Source organism: Pyrus communis, chromosome 12 (genome assembly GCF_041283825.1).
Source record: "Pyrus communis isolate YQ-2024b chromosome 12, ASM4128382v1, whole genome shotgun sequence".
Lineage (NCBI taxonomy): Eukaryota > Viridiplantae > Streptophyta > Magnoliopsida > Rosales > Rosaceae > Pyrus > Pyrus communis.
The window spans coordinates 25570001-25591315 of record NC_142576.1 but is presented as its reverse complement, the minus strand read 5'-3'; the positions used below and the strand labels follow the sequence as shown (position 1 = coordinate 25591315).

Genomic DNA, 21315 nt, shown 5'->3' with positions numbered 1-21315 from the left:
ATTTGGTGCAAGAAATGCCCCATAGGCGGAATCAAATATGGCATGTATGGGCTTAAACTCTTGAGAAAAATTATGGTATAATGCTTTTAAGGAGAGCCGAAAGATGAACGTTTACTGTATTTGGTTTATAAATAGATTTGTTTTCATGATTCAAAGCTCGTAACTATTTTCTCACAGAAGAGTAACATTTTTGTTGCGCAAGACTCACATTTCTTGAAATGCTTTTATCTATTTACAAAAAAAACCTCATAGACTATCCATATTCAAGAATAATAATGAGATATAAAAAAAGAGAAGTGTTATTAGTATTATAAAAATCTCATTTTAACCTACTTATAAATGTATTTTTATTTCTAAATATAAAAAATTAGATGCGTAGGATAAAAATTTTGGAATCCTAATCACAATATGCAAAATTATGGACAAGAGATCTCAAGATACTAAGTTTAATTGATTCTAACTTTTTAAAAATATATTATCTGATTCGTCTGGTTTTAATTTGAGCACCATTTTTATTCACACACGAGGCCGCCGCCGAGTGGAGGAAGGAAGATAGGGCGAAGTGTTAACGCTGATGAAAAATTCTCACTCTTTTCTTTTGCTGCGCTGCAATTCTTCTTATCCCAGATTTTGTTTCTCGTAAAATTTCATACCCTTATTTTGGTTTTTCCATTTTTTCGATTTTGCCCTTTTCTCGCCTGTGTATTGTCTTCTTTTCCCTGTCCTCCTCTTCCTTCTTCTTCTCCTCCCATTCGTCGATTCGACTGGTTATCGTTGTTGATCGTCTATGGATAAATCTGTAATATTGTTGTATATCGCTGCCTTGGCAGCTTCGTTTCGATTAGTTACTTCGTCTTCTGCTCTCTGCCCTCACGAGTCCGATTTCTTCCGTTACAGCCTTCAATCTCAATGCCCCATCTCGATCTCCCCCCACCCACCCCTCAAGGTGTGTTTTACACTTCCGATTTCTTACATAACTGATTAATTATTCATTTATTTGTTAATTTACTGTTTCTTTTGTTGTTGACTCTGTTGATTATTGAAAATCTCTTACTTTAATGGGTTGGTGATGTCTGGATTCAATTTCTTTTAGGATATTGTTTCAATTTTTAATCAAATTTGGTGCTTTTGAATGCTGGGTATTTCGGTGTTCAAGGTTTTAATTGCAAAAGGATAGTTGCTGTGATGTGCATTAGAATGATGAAAGAAAAGATGAAATTTTGAAAGAATTTGGATTTGTTAAGTCGCTGTATTTGTGATCAATGAGCTAAAGAAGGAAATTAAGATAGAAATTTGAGATAGCTTTGTTACTGAAATGTACAAATATGTATTGACCTCATGGTAATATAATTCCGTCAAAGCACTTGGTCACCTGTTAGATAGGATTTCTGGCTAGTCAGTCTGCGGGTGTGGTGATAGTAATGCATTATCCACTGAATAGCTTGCTACGAAGTAAAACTTTGTATGAGTAAGCTATTAGTTTTTGTGCTTGTATAGAAGTTTTGCTGCCTTGGAAGAATCTTGTGAGGTAGTTTTGGGTAAATCATGTGTGCCTGTGCAGCTATGGTGCAAGCTGCTGCAGTTTCTTATTAATTTTGCAGACATACAATATGAACGTCGTGTATGTATATCTATTCAACCATACCCCCTTTCACCCCATTCTTTCATGATTCTACATAGCTTTACGATTGGATGAGTAGGAGCTAGGCATATAGAAGCATTTGGGTGTTGCACTAGAAAAAGACTATTGCCTTGAATCTGGTAATAGGGTTAAAGTATTGACTTGTATTTGGGTGGGTAACTAAACCTGCATGGTTAAAAACTACTCTTTGATCTCATATAGTCTTTATAATCGTCATTGGGAAAATTAATTTGACAAGAAATTCAACCTGAAACATGGGCATCTTTTCTAGCCTCTTTAAGCTTGACAAACAAAAAAAACTAGCTTTGTTGAGATGTGATCTGAAGATTCTCTATGATGTTCTGTACTTGTTTACATGTAAACAGGATCACTTCTTTTGTCCAATATGAAAAATGGAAGAACTCTGTTGTCATTGCTAAGTTTTATATGGAAAGTAAAGCACTTGTTCTCTACTGCATTGACTTTAGCGATTTTGGCATACCTTGCACTTGTTCTCTACTTTATTACTGTGTACTACTATGATGTTTTGTAGTAGAATTGATAGTTTGTTTAATCCGATTTGAATGATGGAAGAAACTCTTTACTCATTGTTAAGTTGTTACTGAAATTAAATGCACTTGTATTTTTTTTTCTATATTGTTTATTGTTTAATTATACGCATACGTCCTTATGTCGAGAAAAAAAAAAATGGTGTTCTTACATAGTATGATGGAAGCGTATTTAAATATGACCGGAAAATGTAGTATTGTAATCTACTGCATTGACTTTAGCGATTTTGGCATACCTTGCACTGAAACTTCTTTCTAATTTAGCATTAAATGTAGCAGTTGTTTCATTCCCCCTCTACCTCCCAAACCTCAGCCACATTATATGTTAAACTACAACTAGTTTCATATAACTAAGGGAGTCGTGTTTCAGATTCTATATTTCATTCAAAAAAATTAAAAATTTAAATTTATTGCTCACCCAAAAGAAAAAGCAAAGAAGAAAATTTGTTACTTTAGTCAGATGTAATGTTTGTACCATCTCTATCAAACTTAATATGCTGATCTTTGTGATCTTAAATGCTTCTAAATTTGGTGAGAATGTTAGCATTAGAACATTAAATTCATCTTAAAGTCATGTAGTGATCTCTCTTGGTAACTATATGATTTTGCGGCACATAAGTTACTTGAGTACTGCATTCTATTACAATGGTTTTAGTCCATTTGGCTTGCCTTTGTTGTCCTTTTATCTTAGCATCTTATTTTGAGAGGTTGTAAAGTAGTAGGTTGTGAAACACTGGCTGTTTACTGTTTATATTATTGTTGGAAAGTTTAGGAACGATGAAAGAGATTATGATATATAATATGTAAAAGTTGATTAGAGGTTGATAGTCTTAAGGGAAAACTGCTGCTGGATAGTCTTGAAACAAGGTGTTAGTAAAGTGGTTTTGGGGGATCAAAATGGAGTATTGTGGTGGTGGTATGAAGAAATAAGGGCTGGTTATCTACACATGGTCATAGTAGTGCCTGAATATGGAAGAGACTAAATTCTAGGCACTAAAGCAAGATCTCCATGTTTATCAGAAATTTTGTTGTTGTCTAAGGATGCATATCAAGTGCCATTAATCTTTACTGTGTTTTATGTATTAGAATGAAAAGCATAATCCCTTTAAGAATTTGGCGTGCGTGTTCATTGTTTGATGTTTTACTTTTTGTGTCCAGGGGATGTAAACAAGTTTTGCTGCTTCTGTAAGTTGAATTTAGAGTTTGGATACGGTTTAGACTCTAGGGTTTAGGCCTTGGGGGAAAACAACGGGGACCCGTTTGAACAGTAAATGATCCCGCTTTTCGATGCAATGGTGATACGTTTTTCAATCTTTATCATATTTTGACCATAATATTATTTTATGAGTCATAATAATCAGTCGATGGTAGTATGGACTTGTTTTGAAAGGATACAACACTAGCATGACACTGTTGTTCTCTGAAAAAATGGAGACTTCTGAATTTTGTTACTTATTATTATTTTTTTTTTTTTGCAGGTGGATGGAAACTACCTAGACAGAGCTTTGGCATCGCAACAGAGGACTGATTATACTGCAGTACTCTTTTATGCTTCCTGGTGCCCACTTTCACGCACAATGTATCCTACATTTGAAAAGCTCAGCTTCATGTTCCCTCAAGTAGAGCATTTGGCCATTGAGCAATCTTCAGCCCTGCCGAGGTAAGCTTAACTTGGTGTACTTTGTTCTGTATCTATAGCCCAATACATTATCCTCATTCTGTTCTGGATTGTAATTTCTAATGTCTGTTATGTATGGCGAAAATGAAAAATCTTTGAAAGGGGAGGAAACTGACGGAGGTTTTTGTATTGGAGTTATAATATTATAGCTCCATGAGCAAAAGCCCCTGTCATGTTGAATCCTGTGTAAGATTCCTTCTTTTGCTTTAGTGTCTGTGGTAAGCTCAAGTATTGATGCTGTAGGCCAAATATTGATTTCAGGAAAAGAAAATATGTGTGTAGCTATGTAAATATATTGAGTATTTTGTTTGTTTCTTGTTAAAAAAAAAATCTGTGCAATTATAATGTTTTTCATACGTAATATAAATGTCAATGTTGTACAGATTTGTTGTTGGTGTATTGTTCTAGTTAAAACTGCATATATCCATGGCCTTGGAAGGCAATTTGTTCATTTTCTTACAATTATTACTATACCTGCCTTTTGGGATGTATAATATCCATGGCCTTGGAGAGATGTTTACTGTAAGATATTTATGGGATGCAAGAAAGTTATGTTATTATCTGTTCTTTGAAAACACAGCTACGTTGTCACGTCTTTGATGCGTTGTATTGCAGTGTGTTCTCAAGATATGGAATACATAGCTTCCCTTCGATTTTACTAGTCAATCAGACATCAATGGTGCGTTATCATGGTCCAAAAAATCTCTCCTCACTTGCACAGTTTTACCAGAAAACCACAGGTAAAATTCTCCTAAATTGAAGAATATTTATGCATGCGGGGTAGGTGGCCTACCTATAATATTCTGTTCCTTTTCATCTATTTGTTGCACTATTTCTTACCATATACGTCCTCGATGTCCCATTTCTTTCAGGACTTGAACCAGTTCACTATTTTGATGGCGATCATACCGTTAGCTTAAATATTCGTGAAAAATCTGTAATCCAGTCAATGAGTAACATGTCACTAAGGGAGATATCAAGGAGGGAACCCTTTTTAGCTTTTGCTACATTGTTTCTCTGTTTGAGGGTGCTTCTGTATATATTCTCGAAGGTATTGACTCGCCTCCAAGCTTTCTGGGTCCTATACGTTCCTCATTTTAACTTGGGAATATTTGGGGAGACGAGTCAAATTATGGGGCGTATCCTCCACATGGTTGATGTGAGGAGGATTTGGACCAAGCTGAGATTATGCAAGACGAGGAACTTCCACGAGGGGGCAAAGAACGCCAGGGTTTGGGCTTCTTCCCTAACTTCTGTCTCCTTGGGTAAATCTTCATCTGCTCGATCGTCGACAAACTGAGCGTATAAATCTCCAACTAATGTGTATCATCCATCGTAAGCTGCTGTGATGCTTTTGGGGCAGGTAGTTATCTCTGCCTTTCTCAAATATTTATACTGGTAGTGATGATAACTGGAGCTGTCCTCTGTCCTCCTTTGGGTTGAGTTTTTTCGGTGAAAGCAAACAAGCTATGTAAATTTGAGAATAGCTTTCTTTTTGTAAATTACTCGTCATCTGACGGGAAAGTGTATTAGGTTGTACAAGTGGAATGTAAGTATATTAATCTCTAGCTCGATTCATCGTTCATGGCCATAATCTTGCCTTCGCCAGTCATCGAAATCTTAACAGTTACGTATGTAATATCATGTTTGAGATAATAGCTGTGCATATTGAGTGCTTGTTGAGTAAGGAGCCCTGCAGCTTTTCATGCATTCTTAATTTGCCTACTGGAATCCACCACTTGGTTAAACATCGTGTTCCATGTCGCGCAAATTGTTAACACAAGCAACTCTGCTTCGCCATCTACCATCTCCGCCGCAACATTAGGTTCGCAGCTGTTAGCAGCTCGAGAATTCCCAGACATTGGCCACCACCAGATATTGCAGCGCTGTAACTGCAGTCGAACCCCTAATGAGAACTGGCGTCAAATTTATCCACCACACCTAGCCAGGAAGAAGAAAGATTCTGAACAAAGTGGAACCAGGTAAAACTGGGTCGTTTTGCATTGATCCAGGGTTTTGTTTAAATAGAGAAGGACAGTAAGGAAAAGAAAAAAATGAACCAATTATAAAGATTCCAGACCATGGACAGGTGTACGTCCTCCCCTTGTCTCCTTGTTTTATTTTATTTTAACCTTTTCCTTTTGCAACATTGTCATCCAAAGCAAACTCGAACAAGCAAGACACCCTAAAGGGTCTTTCAAATTCTTTTTAAATTTTGATTTGACTACACCACTTAAAACAAACATTGAGGTTTTATCATGAAATTAATTCATAATATAGGAAGTCGTTTAATTTACTGATAAGTTTATACAAAATTCTTCATCACATCAATATGAGATTTATTCTTACCACGTCTCCTTACATGTGACAAGTTTTCAAGCTTAATTCGTAAACAACACAACGAACGAAGTGTAGTACGCATGGTTGTTTGATTTCACACGTAAAATAACCTTTTTTAATACTAAAAAATGCAAGGCTTCGTCCGTGGAGTGCGAATGAGACAAACAAAAGAATCTCCTTTTCATTTAAAAACTTCACTTTCTTCACTCTGTCTATCCATCCATCCGTCCCTATACAACTTTTTCACACGGAGATGAAAAGAGAGAACCTTGAGAGCTACTTGTGAGCGCGAACATTAGTTAACCTCTAACCAAAGTCACACATTAGTAATCAAACTTTACATTTAAATAAAAGCCATTAACAAATGAAAAGAAATATAAACCAAACTCATCTGGTAAGGCAAAGCAATTCTCTCTTTGGTGGGTCCCTTTTTGGACCGCCATGCATCCTTCCCTTCGCCACTATTAGAAGAACGGATAAGCACTCATTCAAATCGTCTCAAGTATCTTGCTTGCTTATGGTGGATCAATCTTTCACTCCAAGAGAAACAAGACACACTCCATGCCCATGTCCAGAGAGAATTTCCCCAGAAAACTCCATGAAAGCCACCTTCGTTGATTCAATTATTATTCAACATCACTACTAGTACCCTTCTCCTCTCCTCTCCTCCTTTGATCATCTGAATTCATTGATTCCATAATATTTCATTTTTTGGTTTGGAAAGATGGATCTTGATGAGTGGGAGTACCTACCAGATGATGCGTTTCTTGATTTCCATGAAGACAGTGAAGAGAAGAGGATTTTCTCGAGCAAACGCTATTCTTCTTCTGATAATTCAAAAAGTGTCTTCAACATGAACTACTTCATAATCCCATCACCCAGTTCTAGGTCAAAAGTCATTCACGAGACACCACCACGACGACAACCGCCAACACCACCGCCACCACCGGCGTCGCCTGCTTGGATTAATTCAAGTCTTGTTCCCGTTCCAATTCAGCTGGAACTACCTCCAAGCTTTGACAATGCCTCATCACTTTCACAAGAAGAAGAAAAACAAGTCATCAAAGTCTCCCAAGTGGATCAAGACGCACAACTCTCCCAAGTTTACTTCAAGAAAATTTGGGAAAATGAATTTGCCGACATGAAAATATTGGACTCCCCAAAGTCTCCCACCTGCAGATCACCCAAGTTTATGCATCAACAAACTGATAAGTTTCAGTTTGATGACAATTTAGGTCAAGAAATCACCTCTCCAAGGAAGGAAGTTGTTGACAAAAACAGCTTGTTGGAGTCATCAGAAGAGATAAATAGCAACAACAACATCTGGAAGCTGAGTTTTACAGGAATCGGAGCAATTTGCTCTTTTGGTTTTGCTGCTGCTACCGTTTGTATTATCTTTTTCGGTGCCCACCAGAGGAACAAACAGTATCAGCACAACCAGAATCGCTTCCAGATCTACACTGATGACAACAAGGTCAGCAAATTTAATTAATCTTCTAGCTCCCATCTACTTAATTAGTCCAATTAATTACATAAGGGCTGTTTTAGTTTCTTCATTATTTTTCTTATTTTTTCCCCGTTCTTTGCAAACTTATTTTAAAAATTAGTACTCATCCAAAATACTTATTACAAATTGTTTTGATCAAATATGACTAGTTTTTCAAATACGCGATAACATGTCTAGTTAGCGCCTAGCCATTGAACATGAGTAATGTAATTAATATAAACAAGACAACGAATGATTATAAATTATTGAACTATCTAGTGGGATGCGTATTATTAGTGACCGTTTAACAATTGTCATGTATAACATTTCGTTTTCATGCATGCATGCCACATGAGATGTTACAGTCACACAATAATTTTTTTCATGTGGCATCAAGGTGCATTGTTGTAGGTGTATTTGCCCCATTTTGGGATTGTCAATTGTACTAGAGCCGAACCAATATTCTAATCCCACTTTTGTTAATTTCTGGATCGATGCAGAGGATTAAGCATGCTGTTCAAGATGCAACCAAATTGAATGAAGCATTTTCAACAGTTAGAGTATCCCTCCCTAGAGCTCATGTCACATATGGTGGTTACTATAATGGTCTATGAACAGCCGCCTCCCACTCGATGAAATGGAAGTTAATTTACAATACTGCCTGGGTTTGCTTTTGCAATGTACTCGTAGAAGAGATATGTATTTTTCTTTTAAGCGTATAAGTCAATAACTGTGCATTGCATGGGATGCTTGTATAGATTCTGAATCCTTTGTTTGTATAGTAGATTTCCTACTTTGTATTAGTTTGGCCAATTGGCCACATATTATTTGTATCTGTCGAAGATCTATAATAATTCACTTTTCTCATTTCTCTTCCGCTACCTTGAACCTCCTTGCACTACAAGAAAAGTGAGCAACAGCTACCAAGATTACGTATAAAACAATAAAAAATATTCTCGATTCTAGACTGAGCAAGGTTTCTAGCAAGCCAAAAATAGTTGAATCAGTTAGCTGCTACCCAACTTTAATTTATATATATATATATATATATATATATATATATGCAATTGTTAACTATTACCATTATTTTCCAAGTTTATTTTACAATGCGATTCTTTAAATTATTCAAAATTACGGGAAGTAGAATTCAAATTTAGGTGTAAGACACACATTTCTAATCAACTAGCATATAACAGCCTGCATCTGGATGGTTTTGTTCAGTTAAATCTTAATTTTTGACAAACTAATCTTTCTTTCTCTATGCTCAATTGCTGCTGGAAATACTTGATCTAAACAATTTATTAGAAGCAGCTAAGTGCTTGCCCCTTTCAGATTTCTCATATGCAACAACTTGATTGGTAGATATTTTAATAGGCCATGAGGGAGACTTATGGAACACCATACAGATTCTAACAAATGAGATTACTGAGTCATGACCCACATCGTCAGAATTTGGTTGATTGATTTGTCAAAAATGTGATGACCTGTGCTTCATTACAAAATTCATGACGTGATGTTTATAGGCTACCTTCAATTATGATCGAGAAATAATTCACAAACGCGAATTGGTTTTGGTTGGAGTGACCCTCAAGGCCTCTCCATCAGAATGGACTTTTATGACACACTATGTTAAATAATTTGGTCACTTAAGAACTTTGGTTAATTTTATTGAATACGACCTTCATGAAAGACACTTCTTCAAGGCTTTAGCAACCCTCGTGGCTGGGGCTGGGAGTTCAACCACGTGTACAGAAAAAGGATACGGTTCATATGTTTGTATCAAAATCACATTCAATTAAAACCTCCCTAATGAAAATTATAAACGTCTATTTTTAAATGCCATGTAACTTATATAATTTAATTCTAGCCTTTGGAGCTTCTTTAGTAAGGTTAAATGTCACATTCCGGCCCGGGCCCCCACCACAACTCGGGCCCGCTCCACCACCGTAACACGATATTGTCCGTTTTGGGCCCCGATCCTGCCCTCACGGTTTTGTTTTTGGGAATTCACACGAGAACTTCCTAGTGGGTCACCCATCATGGGAATGCTCTCGTGCGCTACTCGCTTAACTTCGAAGTTCCCATGAAACCTGAAGCCAATGAGCTCCCAAAAGGCATCGTGCTAGATAGGGATGGGAATATACATATAAGGATCACTACCCTAGGCGATGTGGGATGACATAATCCACCCCCCTTAGGGGCCCGACATCCTCGTTGGCACACCACAGCCAGGGTTAGGCTTTGATACCAAATTGTCACATCCCGGCCCGGCCCCCACCACAGCCAGAGTTTAACTTCGTTGTGTTTAACTCACAAGTTAATTTAATTTCAAATTTTTTCTTTCACATGTTAATTCAATTTCAATTTTTTCTTTGGCCTACCAAGGTAATATCGCGTACGCACTGGTTTTAATAAATATCTTACCTCTCAAAATGCCTCACTTTCTATTGAGTAATAATGCATTAACTAATAGAATGAGGTATTATGTTGTAGTAGGCTTCGCAAATGAATCGTGTTCTTATTTGTTTTCGTGTCATATCCGTTATCTTAAAGTGTTTTTGATAGGTAACATGATGATGATTCGATTCGTTAACGAGTGTGTCATTCCGTATCGAATTAACAGGCCATGCAAGTGTAGTTCCATTTCTAAATGATAAAACCGTAGCCCAAATTAACACTATGTCCAACCCAAACAAAGAGGTTCCACCCATTTACTTACTCTTAGTCTTATTCTTCTTTGTAAGCACTCTAAAGTGATGAATATAGGTAGCTAGTAAGTTTCAAGTATGTGTCGTACGTTAAGAGGAGATGCATTGGAGGTGGCAATATATAGTGATAACATATTAGACTTTCCACTAAGCACTTTAGGTGCTATCTCAACCTACCCACCTTTTGCATGTTCTGCTAACCAGTGGCTAGCAAATATTGTTTATCCCAAGTTTACTCAGTTTAGTTCATGCATCAAGACGCGATGAAATCACCTGTCAACCTACCATCCATAAGAAAGCCCACTTCATTCTTTTCTTTTCAAACAACAATGATCATTAGTAATTGAGTGTTAGTTGGAGCACGCAAGTGCATATACACCAGTCGATACACCGCATCAGCCCCCAAAGAAGGCCACCAACACAAGCCGATCTATAAAGATTCAGCCCCGAACAGCAGGATGAATCCCCAACAAGTGTCGAAGGAAAGAAAAAAACTTGCAAAAACACAAGGGGTACTAAAAGCCTAGCAACGGAGGGCTAGGGGAGAAAGCTCTCCATGATGACGGGGGATTGATCAAACTACTTTTCTATAATTTTAATTAATACTAACTAATTTCAAATTACACATATTGTTATTATAATTAATTTACTAATTAAATCCAATATATAACAAATTCCTATATTTTTGCAAAAGAAGATATTGTTAATTTACTTCCCATTAGTTCAATATGTTTCGAAATAAAAAATAAATAAATTTTCTATAATAACAAAAAAAAAAAAAAAGTTGAATTGTGCGGTTAAAAAAGATGATGATATTTTTAACAAAAAACAAACGATGATATTTTAAACGTGCCAATTTATTCCAAATGATATTACATACATAATATATATATATATATATATATCATGCCCATATATATTAAAAATAGCTTACCAATAATTTGGTCCGTACATTATTGGCACGTTATGTAATCCAATTGTGTACAAATTGGTATTTTGACATGTTATTTATTTATTGTTTAGATACGTACCAAGCTACTGATACGTTTATATTATCATAATTTTGGTATGTAAAAAGCTAAGGGCAAATTATGTGTAACCTTAAAACCTATTGGTACATTTCAAGCCAACATGGGTACATTTCAATTTGGCATGGGTGCATTTCATTTAGTAAGCGTACATTTTAATTTAGTATAGGTACGTTTCAATTTGAGATTAAACATGTCAATGTTTATTTTCAAAGAAGGATGACACATTTCAATTCAATCATACTTGAATTTCTAAAGACAAAAATAAAGAATGAGAAATAACCAGTAACCGCAATAGTTACAATAATGATAAAAAAAAACATTACAAATAATTTTTGTATAAAACAAAGTTACAAATAGTTAGATATATTAAAATTTCTTAACTAATGATGGAAAAAGTTACAAACAATTTTTGTATAAAACAAAGTTACAAATAATAGATATATTGAAATTTCTAAAGACGAAAGTAAAGAATGAGAAATAACTATTAACTACAATAGTTACAATAATGAAGAAAAAAATTATAAACAATTTTTGTATAAAACAAAGTTACTTATATATATATATATTCAAATTTCTTAAATAATTTTGATATATTTTGAGTATTAAATTAATCTCAACCCTCACTAGATATAATTGAATCGTTAAATTGAGGAAGAGATGAAATCTATAAAAATAGCATTAAATTCATTAATATTATTGAGTGCATTTTTGATATAGAAATGAATTTAATTAAAATGAATTTGAAAAACACTTAAATTAAAAATATACCTGGACTTTTCAAAAAAAATTTATTCAAAAAAATGAATATACCTGAACTATAGGGTTTAATAAAAAGTGAAAGCACTTTAATCTATAAGTTGGAAAGTTACAAGTATATAATTTAGAAAAGTCTAAATGAGGCATCTAATTCTAAATTTCTTAATAAATTAAAGTATCTAAATATATGTATTGAAATACATGTACTGAAAAGTATATACCGAAGTATGTGTACCAAAATATGTATGTACTGAAATATATAGATTAAAATTTATGGACTGGAGCATGTGCACCAAAATATATGTACGAAGTATGTGGACTAGAATATATGTACCAAAGCATGTGTAAGGGAATATATGTACCGAATCATGTGTATACGGATCAAATATATGTACCCAAATATATGTACTGGAGGATGTATACTAAAATATATATACCAAAATATGTGTAAAGAAATAAATGTACCGAAATATGTGTAACCAAATATATGTAGCAAAACATGTGTAAAGAAGTATGTGTACTGAAATATATGTGCCGAAATATATGTATCAAAGCATGTGTACCCAAGCATGTGTACCGAAGTACAAAAAATGTGTATCGAAACTTATATACCGAAATATATGTACTAAATATATGTATCGAAGCATGTGTAACGAAGTATGCGTACTGAAATACATGTACTGAAGCATGTGTACCAAAATATGGTACCTAAATATTAAAAATTTGAATTACACAATTGAATTTTTGGAGTGCCTTAAAAAAATTGTGAGAACGAGTTAGAAGTGAGCCACACTTTCATCTTTTTCAATAACATATAAGAGTATAATGTTATTTATAGAAAAATATAATTACTATATATTTTATATGGGGCGGGTTTGGACAAAAGGTTAAAAGAACATTTTTGCTAAACATTATAAATACGACGATCCCTCTTACTTCACACAGCACAAGCCTTCAAACCAAATATCCTCTCCTCTATCTATCTCCTTCTGAAAATGAGTTTTAATAATCGGAGAAACTTTTTTGCTACAGTATTGTTTGTAGCAACACTGATTTGTGATGAAAGTGCTTTTCAAGCATTTGAAGAGTCGACTGCGGTGCACTGCCGCGTTTACTCCAGCGTTAGAGGACGAGGACTCTGTCTCGCAATGTTCATAGACAGCTTTGAATTCGTCGATAAGTTTAACAAGGGAGAGGTTTAACCGTCAGTCTAAATCATTTTGCCGACTTGACTATCGAAGAGACTACCAACAAATACTACTGTATACTAGTGCAGTCTAATTATTCAGCCACTAGCATGACGATTTCAGATTATTCAGTTGATGTAAAAAACATCGATAAAGTACATGTAGATTAGGTATACATGTTTCAGTACATATATTTCAGTATGTATAGGTAATACTATTAAACATAACTATGAAACATTAATAAATAAGACAATACCTTCGTCATAGTTGAAATTTTATAAATAAGGCGATTCACTCTGGCGTACTCTTCAGACACTACAAATTGGGGATGCAATTTGGGTTGGGCCAACGCGAACTTGTCCAGGTGCAATTTGGGTTAGGCCAACCTGAACTCGCCTATGTGCAACCCAAATTTAAACTCAAACAAGCGGGTTTTTCTTAATTATAACCCGCCTGAACCCACCTTTGCTTCAACTCGATCGTTTATAGGTTGGGTTGAATTGTCCTCTTTTTAATTTTTAAACTATGGCAAAGGTATAGTCTTATTTATAAATATTTCCAATTTATGTTAAAAATTGTTAAGTATATATACCACATCCATTCTGATTCCTTATGGGAGTGACTACTCCGTACTCAACCTAATATACGTTACTGTATGTACTATTATCGATGTTTGTTTTTATAGCAAATTAATAGTCCAAGATCCTCATGTTAGTGCCCTGATAATTAGATTGCACTAGTACGCAACAGTATCCGTTGATAATCTCTCATTTCCTGGGAAGAACTTTTATGGTACAATATTGTTTGTAGCAATACTCATAAGGTGTTGTGATGCAAGTGCGTCTCAAGCATTTCAAGAGTGGATGGCGGTGCACTGCCGCGTCTAATCCTTTTGCCTTGAATATCGAAGAGATTACCAACGGATACTACTGCAATCTAATTACTCGGCCACTAGCATGACGATCCCAGATTATTCAGTCGATGTATAAACATCGATAACGGTACATGCAACATCGTAGATTGGGTTTGCTTTTGCAATGTACTCGTAGAAGAGGTATATATATTTTTCTTTTAAGCGTATAAGGTCAATAATTGTGTTGATTCATTTGTCAAATATGAAATGACCTTGTGCTTCATTACAAAATTCATGACGTGATGTTTATAGGCTACCTTCAATTATGATCGAGGAATAATTCATAAACGCGAACTGGTTTTGGTTGGAGTGACCCTCAAGGCGACAAGGCCTCTCCACCAGAATGGACTTTTATAATTATGTTAAATAATTTGGTCACTTAGAAATTTGGTTAATTTGATTTTATCAAATTCACATTTAATCAAACCTCCCTAATGAAAATTAAAAACGTTACTATTTTAAATACCATGTAACGTATATAATTTAATTCACTAGCCTTTGGAGCTTCTTTAGTAAGCTGTTTTTGATGGAAGGTTAAAACTTTACTTCAGAGAAAAATGATACTCATGACCTCACTTTGAGCTACAATGTGAGGTAATAATTTCAACATCTCATTATCATACCTAATAATCCCAGATAGACTTTTTTTTTTTTTTTTTTTTAATGAAAAAGAAGACTTCCAATATTTCATTCATTGAAGCATCACTAATCGCAAAACAATAAGTAAAATCAAGCACTGGCGCAAGCTCATTAGGAACTGTAGGATTACATATATCAATAAAATTATTAAACATCGTGTTACACGGAGATCACATGAGAACAAAAATCTCAAATCATATAATGGGACAGGAAGGACGATGCTCATGGCTCTAATAGCATCACCTGATCACAACCACGATTTCAGAACACCAAAATATATCCCAGATATATTAATTTTTGTTCATGAAATTTCGCAAGAAATAAAAGTCACTAGATATGTTGCCTAATTATGAGATTCATATCGAATACACTGAACAAGACAATTAATTAGAGAACCTGACTTTAAGCAAGTAATTACCATGTCATTATTATTTGCAAGATAAGAAATCCTATATTATTTACTATAGATAGAGGCAGGTGATGGGAAACATGCATCATAGAAATTCGTCAACCCTCTCTTCCTTCTTTGCCGCACCTTCTCTCTCCCTTCAATAAAACATGTTACAACACAAATCAATTAATTGTTACTTAGGATGGTGATGGTAAGCATCACTGCCACTTTAAGCTAGTGAACAAAAATGCAATCTTATCAAATAGACTTCTTAAACAAAGATTAAATCATCCACGTATTTCCTTTTTAGTCATTAAAAATCTCCAAACAAAGAAACAATATCATTTCGAAATCTTCAAACGAAATAAAATTCACTAGATATGTTGTCTAATTATGAGAGAGTATTTATCCACGTATTTCCTTTTTAGTCATTAAAAATCTCCAAACAAAAGAAACAATATCATTTCGAAATCTTCGAAAGAAATAAAAATCACTAGATACATTGCACAATTATGATATCTGTATCGTATACACTAATAAGGAAATTAATTAGAGAACCTGATTTTACGCAAGTAATCGCTTTATTATTATTATTGAAACTGATTTTCGTTTTTTTTTAAGTAAGTTTTTGCTTACCCTATTAACTATGTAATGTTTCTTTTATTTATGTTTTTTTATAGGGATAATTTGATATAGATCCAATTTTGTGAGCCATTACTATAATTAGTCCACTGCATTGAAATAGGTCCAATAATTGATATTCCACGTAAGCTTATTTATAATTTGTACCATATTTATCCCTTAGACTTATAAATTGTAGTAAATATTCAAAATTTCTTAATTATATGATTATTTGTGGTTTAACTAATCCCTTAATTGTAGGATTAGTTATAGCAATAAAATCTCAACCCCCAGTCTGTTTTATCCCTCCTTTTTTTCCTTCTTCTAAACAATTCCCTTTGTTAGATCATGGAATCAATCATCCTCTTTCTTCTCTCATCTTTCATGGGTGATATTTTGTGTTCCTCCCTCCAAATTCCTTCATGACAATTTCAGTTTTTACATAGCTTTCACAATTTTTTTACATATTCATTCGGCAATACAGTATCAATTGCAAGCAATAATACAGTATCATGCATTTATATTTGCTCTATTATATTTTTGTGCGTATCATAAAGGTAAACTAAAACTTAGTATTTGTTCCCTTTTTTTGTTTAGTATTTGTTCCTTTAATGGAGGTATATTATATCATATTTCTATTCTAATGTTCTGCCATGAAGGTTCAGCATTTTTCTTCCTATACAATAGGTAGTTTATTTTTATTTTGTTGGTAAATTATATCTATTTTGTAGGTATAAAGCATTTTTCTTCCTATACAATAGGTAGTTTATTTTTGTTTTGCAGTAGATTACATATGTTTTGTTGGTATAAAGTATTTTTCTTCCTATACAATAGGTAGATACTAAATTATATCGGTTTTGTAGGTAAACATCATTAGGTGGTTACTAGATAATATTTTAGTTAGTATTTAAATATTCAAAATTAAAAACTGAATAAATGATACAAAAATTAAAGAATTTAAATATTTTTATCTAAAAGGGCAAAATTGGTATAAAAATATGTAATTGGATAACTGGACTTAGTTAAAAAACTACCTATGTTTTTGGACTTAGATTGAAAAGCCCCTTTTTTATAACAAAAACGAACTCCTGTTTTTCCTCTAACTTAATTGTCGTTCACTATAAAAGTACTTTGCATGCCAAGTTAATGTGTCATCTCTCTCACTTCTCTATTTTTTGTTGAGACAAACACGAAACTAAGCATGTATCGCTCTCATTGCCTCCTCCTAATCGTGACCACCTTGTTGTATCTTTCGGTTGCTTCCAGGGCCGGCCCTGAGGAGGTGTAAGGAGTGCGACCGCATAGGGCCCCCGATTTATGGGGCCCCTGAACTCTTATATATATATATATATATATATATATATATAGGGCACGTGCGGGGTAACTATTTTGGGATTTTTGAGCTACACTATTTTTTCCATTTTTAAATATTTGAAGTTTAATTTCTTTCATTATATTGTTCAAAAAAAAAAAAAAATCTTTCATTACAAAAGATAATTTTGCTAATAAATCTGCAGTTAGAAATATCATAATAAATTAAAATTCTTCAATATGATATAATCATTAAAAGCCCCTCTTTCTTATATGATATCATTTAATAGAATACATTTCATAATTAGAATCATTTATTCTTTTGGTCACCATTTAAAAGTCATCTGTGTTTCATTCCATTTGAAGACTATTTAGTCATCCATATCAAAAAGAAAATTATAGTACAACTACACCTATCGTTAGATTAAGTTGCTTTAATTGTTTAAAACATGAATCTCAAAAATTTAACTAATTTAATGGCAATCAACAGGAGTGGGGGAGTGAGAATTATCCTCACTTTAGGGCATGACGAAAAATGCAATAAAAAATGTTCATTATAAGATGCTACTAATATCATAACTAGTGATTCGTTTAACACATAATTTTTCTTGAGATGAACTCTAGATGATAAGAAGAGCATGAATGGTTTAGATTATGGTATTTATATGGTGATATGATAGGTACATAGTCATCACACCATGCTTTTTATATTTAAAAAATAAGGAGATTCGAACCAAAAACATAGAGAACGCATATAGGTACATGACCACCATAGTACCACACTATGCTTCATTTTTCTTTAATTTTTTTTATTTTGCATTATATCAATTTATACACAATAAAAAATAAAAATATAAAAGAAAATATAGCAACTAAAATTTTAGATCATGCAAGGGTCTCCGTTTTAGTCCCGCACAAGGCCTCCAAAATCTCAAGAACGGCCTTGGTTGCTGCCACCGTGTATGGAGTAGGAGGAGGAGGAGAAGAGCACCATTACCCTCCAAAGTACCAGCCACTGAGGGGTGGGTATTACCCAATTGAAAACTTGAACGATCCCCATTTAAGGGAGATTGCGGAGTTCGCTGTTTCCGAGTACAACAAGACTCATGACCAAAAACTGGTGTTCCAGAAGTTGGTTCGGGGAGAGTCTCAAACAATAGCGGGAATCAATTACAAGCTTGTCATTGAGGTTGTGGATTCTTCTTCGGTCAATAGCAGTCCCATCAACTATGAGATCATTGTGTTCGAGGATCTTTCGAGGACTACTAAATTGGAGTCCTTTGTTCGAGTCCACAACTAATGAATGTTTTATTTAAGTTTGTCTTCAAATTTAGTCTCTCTAGTATTACCCAATTCTAAAACATCTAAATGATCTTCTTTTTTTTTTTAATTTTTTATAGGGTAATGCTAGAGATACTAAATTTGTAGACAAAATTTGCAAACTAAATGATATAAAAGTTGATGATTGAATTATTACTTAAGCGTTGCAAACTAAATGATGATTGAATTATTACTTAAGCGTTGCAAACTAAATGATGCGTCACCAATAAACAAATAAACACGTTTATCAATGTTTAAGTAATAATCCAATCATCAACCTCCATGTCATTTAGTTTACCAATTTTATCTACAAATTTAGTCTCCTTAACATTACTTTTCTTTGCAACTAAGAGCAAGCAAAACATTACCTTTGGTTGGTATAAATAAATAAATAAATCTCATCACCTCCCTTTCTCTCTGTGCGGTTTCTCTCTCACTTAATTTCAAAATAGTTTATTATACAACACTACCCACTATAACGTGATCATTCGAAATTTAGAAATAGCTTGTATGAGAGCAGCTCATAACAATATATATATACATATATGTATATATATATATATATATATATATAAGAGTAATTTTATTCATACCATGTTTTTGTATCGTATTTTCATATCACTTTAGGTGACATCTAATATGGACAGCCAAATCATTTGAAAAATTTGCAAAACTAAAGGAAAGGAAGGAGAAAGATTCCTTGTATACCACAATCATCATTTAATTAACTAGTGTTTCTTAATTATTAGTTTATTAAATAATGAACTAAATTGAAAATTTTGATTAATTCAAATGATATGACTGTCCACATCAAATGTCACCTAAGATGGTATAAAAATATGGTATGAATAACATTACTCATATGTAGAAACGTTTATTTGACATAGCCACCTAACCCAAAATTAGTGTACGTTGATTGTTGTGAGTAAATGAAAACGCTGAAAGAAAGAAAAAACGAGTGTGAACAGCTACAACATATATTGGTTGGTGATGTTATTGCTTTAATTTAAAAATAATATGGCACTTGCAACAACCCCTCCCCAATTTGCATGTGAACACTCTGTAGATGCCAAAAGAAACCGAATGAAGCAAGAGAGTTGTTACACAATTAGACACACTTTTATTCTACATTGTAGGATAAGGTAGACCTTTAACTCTCGATTAAAACAACCATATTACTGTGGTAGGTCTTCAAAAGAGCATCTAGATACGCAATTAGAAGCAAAATTTTGTAATTCAAGTGATTAATCATGCAAGATAGTATGAATGGATAGGAACACACACACATATGTATATATATATATATATATATATAGTAGATATCCGGACTCACTTTAATCCTTGCATCACACAAAAAGTATTGAAATCACTCCTATAAAGAAATTAGAAAATTCTTGCATTACATTGAGAGGTGGATCGAGTTTCGCATGTGGAGGTGTTTTCAATGACATATTTCCTCTGTCATTTTCAATTCATTTTTAAGATGATGTCGACCTAGATTATCGACCTAGATTAAGGAGTAGGGTTGTTTGTAGGGTGATAGGATGATCAAAAATATCAAGTCACATGGCGGAGTAAATGAATGAAACAAAAGTGGTTCATGGATTAACGGACATGAATTGGTGTATAATTAACTCTAAATCAATTTATTCGTACAACAATACGAAACAAACACACATTTCTTCATATAAACAAATTAAAGACAACCAATCTGCACAGTTTTGTTGAAAACACACAACTTAACCCTTTAGGTCGGCATCAACTGATTAAATGAAATTCAGTTTTGATTTTGGATTTTGTATTTTGGTTTGCAAGGAATATTCAAAAGCCCCTTAATAAAACTAACAGATCTTCAACAAAAGTCATCCACAAATCCAAACTAACACCACATATACATCCTCGAACACAGTCTCCTTATGTGTATATATACTTATATGTAATGATTAATATTCTATAATTTTTCAATCGATCACTGGATAGGTGGCATCCATGGTAATGCCACAGTGCCCATTCGGGCTACCATCTTTTAGCAGTTTCATGTAGCCTCCCTCTCCCCATTCCTTGCCTCAGGAGTTCTTGATTCTCCAGTATTCGGTGCCAGACTCGTCCCTCCCGATACCGACTATGGTTACACTGTGTGTCAAATCAGTCCTACATTCGTCTCTAAAAATCCCGCCTTCGTAATAAACAACAGCTGTACTTCCCCGATCAATCCAATGGTCACTGGCTGTTGACACACAGCCCTTTTCAGGGCCTCCTCATCCCTCGGCAACACACTCTGATAGCGATTGATCCGGGTGACAACGGGTAGACTTTCTAATATCTCTCGGTTGCATTTGCCCTTCTTTGCCTTGTAGGGATATAACTAGCCTTGCTCACGATCCCTCTCTTGGAGACATAGCCATACGTGTAAGCCTCGAGACCACCCTTGCAGCCCTTACTAACCTCGTCACAGTCTACAAGCTGCCGCGGGGACAGCGCGGCAAGCAGCCCGGTAGGTTTCCATTTTCTTTTTTCGAGCAGAATCGTTTGGCATTCATTTTTTACTATTTATTAAAATTAACTTTTACAATTATTAAACCCTAAATCAAGTTTGAATTCCTTGTTGTTTCAATGTTGTATTGCAGAAATTCATTCTTATGGTTGTGTGGATCAAGATTGAAGGAAAATCCAACATGGGGTTCTTATTTGCGACCCTAATTTTCGTTGTGATTGGGATTATTGCGTCCTTATGTACCAGAATT

The 21315-nt window shown here is 34.2% G+C and overlaps 3 protein-coding genes and 2 long non-coding RNA genes across 6 annotated transcripts in view; 4 read left to right on the top strand and 1 right to left on the bottom strand.

Annotated features, from left to right (window-relative positions):
- Positions 1 to 428: 428 nt before the first annotated feature.
- LOC137746213 (5'-adenylylsulfate reductase-like 5) lies at positions 429 to 5462 on the top strand. Its single transcript, XM_068486290.2, has 4 exons — positions 429 to 946; positions 3669 to 3850; positions 4484 to 4608; positions 4741 to 5462. The coding sequence occupies exons 1-4, from the start codon at positions 788 to 790 to the stop codon at positions 5166 to 5168; spliced, it is 894 nt and encodes a 297-aa protein (XP_068342391.2). The 5' UTR covers positions 429 to 787; the 3' UTR covers positions 5169 to 5462.
- On the bottom strand, positions 502 to 3960 carry LOC148692598 (uncharacterized). Its single transcript, XR_015953887.1, has 2 exons — positions 2142 to 3960; positions 502 to 2094 (listed from the first exon to the last, which is right to left on the bottom strand). It is a non-coding gene; the product is annotated as an uncharacterized LOC148692598 (long non-coding RNA).
- A 1102-nt stretch (positions 5463 to 6564) lies between the features above and the next one.
- LOC137745428 (uncharacterized) lies at positions 6565 to 14473 on the top strand. Of its 2 annotated transcripts, XR_015953885.1 has the most exons (3): positions 6581 to 7682; positions 8195 to 8393; positions 14439 to 14473. XR_015953885.1 is itself a non-coding variant. In XM_068485392.2 (2 exons), exons 1-2 carry the CDS (start codon positions 6933 to 6935, stop codon positions 8306 to 8308), a joined length of 864 nt encoding a protein of 287 aa, XP_068341493.1. In that variant the 5' UTR covers positions 6565 to 6932; the 3' UTR covers positions 8309 to 8561. The 2 variants fall into 2 exon arrangements, 1 of the variants encoding a protein (XP_068341493.1); XM_068485392.2 differs by lacking the exon at positions 14439 to 14473 and having other exon boundaries at positions 6565 to 7682; positions 8195 to 8561.
- A 3451-nt stretch (positions 14474 to 17924) lies between these two features.
- On the top strand, positions 17925 to 18551 carry LOC137744611 (cysteine proteinase inhibitor 1-like). The gene is made up of 2 exons (XM_088680982.1): positions 17925 to 17931; positions 18160 to 18551. The coding sequence occupies exons 1-2, from the start codon at positions 17925 to 17927 to the stop codon at positions 18549 to 18551; spliced, it is 399 nt and encodes a 132-aa protein (XP_088537108.1).
- A 2305-nt stretch (positions 18552 to 20856) lies between these two features.
- LOC148692597 (uncharacterized) overlaps positions 20857 to 21315 on the top strand; it is a 5571-nt gene continuing 5112 nt past the window's right edge. Inside the window, exons 1-2 of the long non-coding RNA XR_015953955.1 lie at positions 20857 to 21065; positions 21199 to 21315. The exon at positions 21199 to 21315 is cut by the window's right edge and continues 28 nt beyond it. This is a non-coding gene — a long non-coding RNA (uncharacterized LOC148692597). The remainder of the gene's footprint in view (positions 21066 to 21198) is intronic.